The sequence below is a fragment of the Lactuca saligna genome, chromosome 5 (assembly GCF_052625555.1).
Source record: "Lactuca saligna cultivar CGN05327 chromosome 5, ASM5262555v1, whole genome shotgun sequence".
In the NCBI taxonomy this organism is placed as follows: Eukaryota; Viridiplantae; Streptophyta; class Magnoliopsida; order Asterales; family Asteraceae; genus Lactuca; species Lactuca saligna.
In genome coordinates this window covers 181,749,130-181,760,361 of record NC_136421.1, presented here as the reverse complement: position 1 = coordinate 181,760,361, position 11,232 = coordinate 181,749,130, and the positions used below count along the sequence as shown (strand labels likewise).

At 33.1% G+C, this 11,232-nt stretch overlaps 1 protein-coding gene and 1 pseudogene across 4 annotated transcripts; both read left to right on the top strand.

The window, feature by feature from the left end:
• The first annotated feature begins 844 nt into the window (after nt 1-844).
• LOC145046010 (uncharacterized) lies at nt 845-3,253 on the top strand (annotated as a pseudogene).
• A 5,591-nt stretch (nt 3,254-8,844) lies between these two features.
• Nucleotides 8,845-10,670, top strand: LOC144997564 (uncharacterized). Of its 4 annotated transcripts, XM_078957457.1 has the most exons (8): nt 8,876-8,979; nt 9,107-9,200; nt 9,389-9,538; nt 9,624-9,742; nt 9,827-9,901; nt 10,093-10,140; nt 10,223-10,267; nt 10,356-10,670. In XM_078957457.1, the coding sequence occupies exons 2-8, from the start codon at nt 9,156-9,158 to the stop codon at nt 10,546-10,548; spliced, it is 675 nt and encodes a 224-aa protein (XP_078813583.1). In that variant the 5' UTR covers nt 8,876-8,979; nt 9,107-9,155; the 3' UTR covers nt 10,549-10,670. The 4 variants fall into 4 exon arrangements, 3 of the variants coding, with proteins under 3 accessions (XP_078813586.1, XP_078813583.1, XP_078813584.1); XM_078957460.1 differs by lacking the exon at nt 9,107-9,200 and having other exon boundaries at nt 8,846-8,979; XM_078957458.1 differs by lacking the exon at nt 10,093-10,140.
• The last annotated feature ends 562 nt before the right edge of the window (nt 10,671-11,232 follow it).

The following is an 11,232-nucleotide window of genomic DNA, read 5'->3' as shown; positions in this document are numbered from 1 at the left end:
TAAACGCGACGAGTTATTCATACAACTCGGCGAGTCGGATGAATGTTCATTCGATGTTCATTGATGTGTGTGAAACGAGCTAGTTTTAATCCTACTTTTAGTTAATAAATTAAGCACACAAAGGAAGTGAACCTATCTTTTAGTGGTATAGTTGGATAAGTAGGGTGTCGAACTCAGGGAACGGAAATTAATCTAATAACTAATTTTAACTAAACAAGTAATAAAAGTAAAGGGTTTTTTCTCTAGTTTTACAAGACTAGAAACTTAAGCATAGCATTTAAAATAATTAACTAACTAAACAATTAAAGCAAATGACAAATTCACCAATTTTATTAAAGGGTTTCTGTTTAGGTTCAACTAATTCACTCCTATGGTTATTTAAATGGTAAATTAATTATTATTGGTTACCATCTATAGTAGTTAGGTTCATGATCATTACTCCTAACCCTTAGACAATTAATCAATTCAAGCAATGGCCAATTGTTTAAACTAATTAATTCCCTAGTTGAATTGTTTGGATTAAATAAGATTTGTAATTGGTTAATCAAGTTGGTGTTTCAATTAACCTCTTGTTTGTTGGTTTCTCAAACAAGCTCACACATTAATTTACCCATTCTCTAATTAATCTTAATTTCATATTCATTACTCTTAAGCATATGATAAAGTGTTCACATAACATATGAGGTTAATAATTAAGAGATGTTCATGCAACTTAATTACCTTCCAATTAACATAAAATAGTTGTCATTAATGCATAAGGTTCTTTAACAAACTTAATTTAATAAAATCACCAAATAACAATCAATCCATTACTAGAAAATAGCCCTTTAATGACGCGCAAACAATGACACTCGCTGGTAGAGGACGTGCATTGGTGTGTGCCCTAAAAGATAATGTCAATTTTGCAAAATTTGAAGGATGGTGGACACGCACTTGTGCATGCCCTAAAATTAGTGTCAGAAAAGAAAAAAAAGAAATACGGAGGGTGCCTTTCGTAAAATGTGCGTCCTCTAAATGTGTCGCTTTATATCTTTTTTCTTAACCACGCGTTTTTAAAGGGGGAAAACGAAATCGTCTGAAATTCTAAAATTTTGAAGAACCCCGCTTGTACCATCTCCACTCAGTATCTCCCTTCATTCACTCCTTCCTTCTCTCTGTAAACCCTAAGCCATCGCCACTGCCACCGCCATTCAACCTTAAAAACTCAATCCACACTTCACTCTTCTATGATTCTCTCTTCTTTGGCTATCTAATAATAGAATGCGCGTTCCATCCTAGGGGGAAAATGAAATACCCAAAAATTAAAACCTCTGCCTTGTGCTGAAAACCCTCGTCTCCTTTACATGGTTGAAAACCCCCTTCTCATCAGATTTCCAAGCTATCTCTCCGTTTTGTCTGAGATTGTTGTAAACTGCAACATTCTTAAACTAGGGGATTCAACTAAATACCATAACCCAAACCTATTTTGGTAATTGGGAGGTAATTAGGGCAAAATGAAACCCTCATACCACATTTTCTCTCAAGAAACCTCAGGTACTTACGCTTTTTCTCCCATCTCTCGGTCTCTCCGATCTTCTCTTTGTTTATGATCCTACCTACCCTGCATGGTTAGCGCATCCACGATTGTTTCAAGCCCTAAAAGATCTTAATCACTACCGCTCATGTTACCTTCTACAAATTCAACATTGACCTCAATCAATAGGTTAGGATTTCTTTTTCTGTTTTCATTTTGATTCATTTAGCTTTTCTGAAATGATTCGTACGTGAAACGACACTAGAACGATGGTAACAGTAGCTATGAACATTAGTCAAAATTGAGTTTGACTTTAAGAACGATTCGATCCTGATTCTGTTTCCAGTACTTAAACACATCAATCAAAATAAGATTCGACTCCATAAGTATTTAAGTCCAAACCGATCCATCGAAATCGGTTTTGACTCCATGAATCCACCAAAGTCGATATCGTATTTTGATATCGCATTTTCCAAAATCGATACATCAACACTCGATTCTAAATCAAATATTTTATGTTCGACCGCAAACTTCAAAATACTATCGATACTGTAAAGCTTAATCTATCGAAATTCAAGCTTAATCATCGAAAATCATTACTTGACCACAGCTTTCGATCGTCAAATGCACATTCAACTGGCGACTTCATAATCAAATTGAAACTCCAAACTTACAATTTTGCCTTTGACCCAATCGATATGAAGTGTATCCATTCAATCTACATCAACTGTTATCAACATGAATAGAATTTGAGTCAAAATTTACTAAATTGACAAATAAAATTTTGATTTTGACTTTTGTTTGACTTTCGATTTAAAGCAGTCACCTTTGATCCCAACTCCGTTTTCAAGACTTTCGATTCATACAGAAAAATACGATAACCAGATTTCTATCGCGACATACTCCTGTGGATCTAATGAAATTGATGGTTCGATTGACTTTTCTCTTATCGGACAATGATTTTACGACTTTTCCACTATTATATATTGTAAATCTCAAATATCAATTGGAAGCCATGAAATTCTAAAAAGTTTCCTTCTTTTATGGTTGACCCAGGATTTAGGAATGAAGGGTAAGATGTTTGCTAAGAAACGATATGCAGAAAAGGCTCAAATGAAGAAGACGTTAGTATCTCTGCTCTACTTTTATCATTCATTATCATCTTATGGCATCAATTTCTTTTTATTTGCTCCTTCTAAGCTGTAAGTGTGTTAATATAATAGATTAGCCATGCATGAAGAATCATAAAGTAGACGCAAGGTGGATGATGATGTTCAGGAAGGTGTTCTTCCTGCCTATCTTCTTGATCGTGAAACCACAACACGTGCAAATGTTTGTTTCCTTTCCTTAAATTAATAAACAAAAACACTTCTTCACTTCTCCTATATAATATAATTAACAAACATTCAGATTCTTAGCAACACAGTAAAACAAAAAAGAGAGGAGAAAGCAGGAAAATGGGACATGCTTTTACCCAAGGTAAGACCCGTGGCTGAAGATGAGATGTTCAAAGTGATCAGAACTGGGAAAAGAAAAAGTGAGTATTTTGACTATATTACCCTTCTTCTTCTTTTTCCTCATCTGTTTTGTTTGTAAGCAAATAAGTTACGTTGATTGATTGCAGCGAAAAAATGGAAGAGGATAATCACAAAAGTGACATTTATAGGACAAGGTTTCACAAGAAAACCTCCAAAATATGAGAGATTTATTCGTCCAACTAGTTTAAGGAGAAATATTTAAGGAGAAAGATAAAATATTTAAAATATCACTTGTTGATGGATAAAAAAATCCTTATATTGGCAGGTTTATGCTCTCATAAGGGAAAGAGATACCCTACGTAGAGAGCAAAATAAAAAGAGTGATGATGATGCTCTTCTCAAGGAAAAGGATGAAATCATCACTCAAGTTATGGAAGAAGGTATGACTAGCAATTTTAGTACATAATCCATATGATAAAACATTTATCTTTGTTCATTTAGGCGAAGAACTCTTAACAAAACAAGCAGCTCAAGAATCCCAAAACTGTTATTTCACAAAAGTTTCTACATGTTGTTACTTTAAAGGGTTTATTATTATTTTTTTATGATCACTACTAGATAAGAGAGTTTGAAGAAGAGAAAAAGGGATTGACAAAAGGCCAATTTAATTTATTATTTAAAAAACAAACATCAATTTATTTGCTTTGCTCTTATTATCCCTGATTGAGCAACATATAAAATTTGATTCATTGTCCCTTCTTCCTTTGATCATTCTAGATTAATCTGCAAATACAATTGAACACTAGATAGATCTTGAAATGGCTTGCAAAGGAAAATCTAAAACAGCTTGGAAGAATGGTGGCAAAATTATCTCACACTACTAGAAATCTTACCTTCAGCGACGGAATCAGCTACGGATTTATTCTGTAGCTAATTAGTGACGGCTTGTTGAGAGATCAACGACAGACATAAACAGATCCACCAAAATACTTATAGAGAAGTTCTGAGAGGTATCACAGAGGGATCAACGACGGAATGGTTAGATTTTATTGACAAAAACAATTATTCGCTAATTTGTCACAAGTTAAAACCTTTTAGCGAGGGAACAATGATGGATTTTTAAAAATCACAGGCCTTTTTTTCTTGGCCCTCGCCAATCGCTCGCAGAAGATCAGACGCTTCCTTTTTTCACCATCCACTTTTCTTTATTTTTTCCTTCCCCCGTTTTATTTTCATTCCCGCTTTTCTTTTTCGTTCCCTCGTTTTCTTCTAATTCCTTCCAATTTCTTCCCAAAACCCTAAACGATTTCCTTCCAAATCCCTAATTGACCTTCTGTCGACTCAAATACCTCCTCCGCCCAAGAAATCACCCCACCGCCATCCACTTGCATCGCCCCTCTTTGAAGACTGAATTATTCTTAAAGACTCGTCGTTTCCCTGCCAATGCCGTTCAATCTGTTCGTTCATCCTTTGCTGCTTCAGATCATAAACTCGAGCAAATCTAAATTAGTTGTCGTCAGCTTCCAATTTTAGCTTCTAGTAGTGTGTAAGTTGCATTTTCATGTAGCTCTTTTACTTTTCTTTTGTTTACAGTTCATATCACCATTCGCTTTTCTACGCTCTACCTTCCTTAACTCCTTAATTTTGTTTATTCGTAGGGTTTTCATATTGATTATCATGTTGACTCCAATTTCTATTGTCTAGATTATATAAATTAGCATATAGATTTTGTTTCTAGATTTGATCTAAAATGAAATTGGTACCAGGTGTATGCATTAAATAAGGGGCTCAAATTCAAAACATCAGCAATCATGAATTGCAGAATGTCTCGACCTATTGGTGATATGTAATTTTGTTCCAATACTCTTGTCTTCTCTATTCCTATTTTCTTTGTAGGATCCATGTTTCACTTTTAGGTCAAAAATATAGCTATTGAGTTAGAAACACATGACAAACATAGGAACAAGTGCTTTAAAATGGACATTGTGATGCCTATTTGTAGTAGTTATTTAAAACAATATTTGGAAGCAATGAAGTTGGTAGTGATCAGAAAGTCATTGGATTTGGTGTTGAGCAAGTCGTTTTAGTTCGAGATGAATATCTTAAAGAGAAGGTTGTCAACCTTGTTGGAAAGAATGCCCTTGTTCTAACAATCATGGAGTCTAAAGAACAACAATTTCAGGTAAAATACTAATTAATCTTTTATTTGTTTTTAAATCTTAAAATGAAAATGATTTGTACAACCACAAAAGCCAAACATTATGATGCACTCAACTCTATCTTTCATGTTTTGTAGGACATATTGTTATATGACTTTTTTACCACATCGTCTTTCTCAAATAACGAATTAGAGTGGTTGTGATTTAGTTAAATTAGTGTTAAATGTTGTTTGCTAATTGCTTATTGATTTTGTATTTTTCAGTTAATTGGCAACCAAATTCCGTAACAGTGGACAAACATGTGTATGTGCAAATAGAATACTTGTGCAAGAAGGTATAAATATAATAAGCCATTATCTATGTCAAACTTTTTTACTTTCTAATTTGATAAAAAAAAAAAAGGGAAACATGAAAGCAAATGATGACTGATGAATATATATATATATATATATATATATATATATATATATATATATATATGTATGTATGTATCTATATAATTCTTTTATATGTAATTTGTATTATGAATATTTATGGTTCTTGTAGGCATATATAAGTAATTTACAAAAGCATTCTCAAATGATGCTCAAGACAATAAAGTTGGCAATGGTTTATTAGAAGGTGTGGCCGGTAATGAATTATTTAGATAAATGTAAATTACCTCATTACCCCTAACTTTAAGCACCTTGACCGATTTTGATTTTCATTTAGCTCACAATAACTACTATAATAACACACATCTGGGCACCCTCTTTCTTTAATTTAAAGATTGTAATTATTGTTGAATATTGTTTCCTAAATGAATGTCGCCTTGCATGTTGTTTCATTCGTGCAGGATGTTGTCTCAAAGGTTTGATAACCATTCACCATTCGCCACACCAATTGTTGTCAATATGACACCAGGTAGAGGTTTAGTTAATTATCTTGTCATTTCTTTTATATCATCAACACTCTTAACTAATCACTATTTGTAATGCAAGTGTACATGAGTTATAATGGCACATGTTAACAAAACCCACTAAACTATACTCACTCTCATTATGAATAAAAAGGTACGCGTTAACACTGTAAGCCACTAAGACCCTTCCCTTGTTGTAGTTATTGTTTTTTTAGGAAATAAATAACAACATGGTTAATTATGGATACCAATATAGGCAAAGGTAGTTTGATACTGAGGAGACAAAACATTTGTGGGCTGATTTACCTCTTCATAATGCAACATTTCTAAACACTCTGTATTTTTTACTTGGTTTATTGATCAGGGATTAAAAAACATGAACAAAAATGCTAGTGAACTTATCCAATGCCTCCAGAACATCTATGGAAAAAAACTATCCTGAGGTACTTAATTTCTAATAACATAAATATATCTGATTTTATGTTCGAATTTTACAATTGATTGGTTTAAATTTGTGGAGTATACAGAAGCCAATTTGTCATCGATTATCCGAGTTTTTTTTTTTTTTTTTTTTTTTTTTTGTCAAAGCTGAGAGTGTTATGGATGAGGCAAGCCTTCTCTAAAACTTTATATTTCAATTGACCAATTCATGTGTTTTTTCCTTTTGATTTGAAGCTTAACATATTTCCATTACAAATGCAAGTGCTTTTCTGTCTTTTTTTTTATATATAAAAACTGATATGTGACTCAAGATTAAAGCAGGAACAAAGAACGTGGGTAAGTTTAACAATATTTTACACTATGCTTTGTATTCTCATGGTCTCTTATTCATTGATAAGATCTTCCATCAGATGATTCATCCATGGATGAGTGCTTTATTCATGTTCTTGATAGGAGAAATATCACATACTCTGTTACTTTCTTTACCCATTAAGTTTATGTTTGAATTTGCTAATGCTTTGTAATTTTTTATAGATCAAAACACATAAACTATATTGGCTTATTTGACAGGGTTGAGGAAATGATTTGTATTGCATCCGTCAGGTAAGGTAGGGAGGGTAGGTTGTAGCTTTTCTTAATTTTAATAAAATTTGTCAAATCCTGACCTTAGTTTTAATAAATTTTGTATAGGATCCATGGTTCCCAACACAGTTAAATCTTTCTTTTATCCAAAGTCTACGCCCAATGTTCATGTAAGTTCTTTCCCATTTTTTTTAACATAAAAGAGAACTCCAATTTTTGTAAAAGATCGTTGAGTTGACTAGTTAATAACTCTATTTATATGTAGGTTTTGAGCATAAAATATTATAACCATCTCCTCGAAATGATCGATGCCAGGTACTTGTGTTGTTTGATGAAATAATCTTTAATGAATATAAACTTTAATTAATATGTGCAGTTGTTCTGATAAAGAATGGTAGTTCTGTAATTTCCTTGCTAATTAAAAAATCTTACATCCATTTTTAAATGTGCACTTAACTTTGTTGTGGTCAACACAAATGTTCAAAGAATCAAATCCCAAAAGAGAAGACAATTTCAGAACACCAGTTCCTAAACACGGTGTTTTCTTTCACCAACATGTATTACCAATTACTATTTGGTCGGAATCGAAATTCAATTCCATTCCATTGCTGGAAAAATTAAGTAGTACTTGGTTCGGCTTATTCAGTGGGATTTAACAGGAATCGGAATCCAATTCCATTATGATCCTTCTTTCTGATGCAAGATATGAAGCAATGGAGAAGACATACGGAAATGCAAAATATGTGAGGAAATTTAGAATTATCATAAATTATAGGTTGAAATCAAATATCATTCAATACTTAACTTCGGTATTTTAATATTAAAGTTTGGTTTTGGATTGTATATTTATTTGATGTTTTTGGTATTTAAATGTTAAAGTTTGGTTTGGAGTTGTATAAGTATTTTATGTTTTTGATATTTATTGTTTTTAGATTCATAATACCAAAAAAAAAAAAAAAAAAAAAAAAAAAAAAAAAAAAAAAAAAGTTGATATTACATATCTGCGAGGGATTAGCTACAAAAAAGAAAAAAAATCAAATCTTTAATTTGCGAGGGATCAGCGATGGAATTTTAAAAAACAGAGATAGAGTTTTGCGAGGGACCAGCGACGGAACAATGTCATTGACTAAATGTAGTAAGTGACGAATTTGCGACGGATATTCCGTCGCTAAGGTCGTCGCAAGACAAAACTAATCCATTGCTAAATCTGTCTTTAAGTCATTAGCCACACTCTAATTGGCTATGGAGTATGTTTGTCGTTGATCCGTCGCAAAAGTCTTTTAGCGACGGAATAGCGACGGATTCGTTCGTCTCTAAAACCCTGTTTCTAGTAGTGTCATGCGAATCCCATGACTGTTCTTAGAACAATTGTGCACCAGGTACCCATTGCTTTCATGAGGTTTGCTTGTCAGGCATTAAGTATCTAAAACAACTTGGAAGAATGGTGGCAAAATTAGTAATGATTCCTGGAAATTTGTGATATGTATATCAAGATGCTTTCCTAGTTGATCAGTAGATTGAAGTGTGTGAATGCATTATGTATTTTGATGAATGGTATTTGGTATCAAAATCTTCATGTTGAAGCATCATGTTCTTGTGGATATAATTGTTTGATTTTACAGTAGCATAGTACATATGATATTTGTGCATGCCACCAGATTCCATGTGGTGGTGGTGGTGATTTTGTTCTGTTGATGCCTCTGATGGATGTTTAAGATTCTCTTATTGCGTGTGATATTTGAAAAGGAATTGAATTGTGGTCTAGTGGTTTTCTTTACAACTTGAGTATGATATTTTGGAATATGTTGTGATTGAGCGGCTTGTACAAAGGGGTCGTGAGAAGCTAAAAGATGACGACCTAAACTTATCAGACTGGCTTTAGTATTTGGCATCATTTTTGGGTCATTGGTAAGTAATCTTTTCTCCTTTCTACTTCATCTTGCTGCCTCTTTTTTTTTTTTTTAATCTATGCTCCTAGACTTTTATGTGCTGTTGCTAATCATGCATGACCTTGTGCTTTTTGGATATATATCAGAGAAGGTCTAGCCCTGGTCCGCATGAGTTAATTTGTTTTAGGTGTATTAATGGCACCCTTACTTCATAGGAAGGATGTAGAGAAGCCAAAAGCAGTATGTAAATGTATATAAATGAATGTATGTGAAATTTACAATTCCAGGCCTATGTCTTCTCCTCCAGCTTCCGATCCAGCACCTGTTGTGAATGCCACATCAACATTTCTCTCATAACCTAATTATAAAATACAATTAGTCCTTATTATTTTTATTAATGAGTGATAATGTTTATTTTTTTTATTTAGGACCAGGGATGTATACGATCAAGTAATTTGGAAGGTACAATTCAACATCTTCTTGATATGGGAGGAGGAAACTGGGATAGGGATACAGTTGTTCGTGCTCTTCGTGTTGCTTTCAATAATCCAGAAAAAGTTGTTAAATATCTCTATTGTGTAAGCCTAAACTCCTACAATTTCTTTCTATTTTAATAATTAAATATAAAACATTTTAAATTTATAATTTTACCGGAGCCAGTAGAACTCCCGCCAGCTGCCAGAGTTTCACCACTGCCAGGTCTGCAGGCTGCCCAGCCCCCGCCAGCTACAGTTGTTCCTCCAAGTGGACCAAATTCAAACCCTTTGGATCTCTTCACTTAGGTATTCAGTATTTTGTTTTGACTTTCAGTTTGTCAATTTTCGTTTTAGACACTATAGATTGTAAACTTGTCGTGTTTGGTCTAGGGACTTCCTGACATGGGCACAAATGCTCCTGTTGGTGCTGCTGGCAACTTGGATTTTCTACATAACAGTCCATAGGTATTTACTTATTTATTTATTTATTTATTTATAAACTAGACAACCATATCTACATACATATTTATTTATTAATTATTTATAAACTAGTCAACCATATTTATTTATGTATAAACTAGTCAACCATATCTACATACATATTAATGATTAATTATCTCAATAAAATAAAAATATAATTTATATTAGTGTTCCAGTTTCAAGCACTTCAAGCCATGGTGCAGGTTAATCCCCAAATCTTGTAGGTATTTCATAAATACAAATCAAAATACTTCTCAAAGACATCAATGGTAGTTTCTCTTTTATCTTATTTCTTATGATTTACAGGAAAGTTTTGATTCAGAACAATTTCAAGATCATCATTCAGTTGAGGTAATAATATTATCAGTTCTTCCAATTTTAGGTATTTAGTTTCATGTTTTTATCTCTTTTATCTCATTTATTATGATTTATTGGAAAGTTGGGATGTTGGATTTAACGATGATTGGAACATTGGGATGCTTGAAGAGTTCAAGGCAAAAGATAGTGAGGGTATTATTGGTTTACAATCACATGTTGAAAAAAGTTTAGATAAGTTGAATGCTAGAAACCAAATTCTTCGTGACCAATTTGGGATTGATATTGAAGCTAAGAGACATGATGAAGGGTTTTAGAGCTTCTTCAGACAGCTAATGACGAGTTACTGAAACAAGAAGGTGCCCCTTTATAGCAATGTAGTATTATGTTATATTGTTAGGGAAAACCTCTTATACCAATGTAAATTTAATTTATATATTGTAAGAAATACAATTGTATGAAATTAAATTTTATGCAATGGATTGTATTTTTGTATATGGTATTTTATTTCTATTATGAGACATTAAATGCAAATTTAATTTAAAAATTAATAAATATATAAATATATTTTTTTAAACATTTAAATTTACGATATGCAAAAATGCGAGTCATCTTCATTTATGACATGGCCTATCTTGACAGGGCTTTTAATGATACGCATTGTGTGTCATTAACACGCGCGTTGTAAGGTTACGACACGCGAATGCGTGTCGTCTTCTTTTATGACAGGGCCTTCCTTGATACGCATTGCCAGTCATAAAAGCGCATCGTAAAAGCATGTCGTAAATGCGCGTTGTCTATAGACGACGCGCAAAAGCGCGTCGTCTCTCTTTATGACAGGGCCTTCCTTGACGCGCATTTGCGCGTCATCTGAGCCTTTTACGACACGCAATGAGCATCGTAAAAGACTGTTTTTCTAGTAGTGATAAAAAAGTATATTCTTAACCATAGGAGTAAATTAGTCTTCCCCAACAGAAACAAAACGATTTTAGTTCATAGTC

Bases quoted from the DNA above. Each gene is read 5' to 3' on its own strand.
- LOC144997564 (XM_078957457.1), top strand. From the start codon at position 9,156: ATGGCACCCTTACTTCATAGGAAGGATGTAGAGAAGCCAAAAGCA. The intron at 9,201-9,388 runs GTATGTAAATGT...TTTTTTATTTAG, and splicing joins ATGTAGAGAAGCCAAAAGCA to GACCAGGGATGTATACGATC. The intron at 10,268-10,355 runs GTAATAATATTA...TTTATTGGAAAG, and splicing joins AAGATCATCATTCAGTTGAG to TTGGGATGTTGGATTTAACG.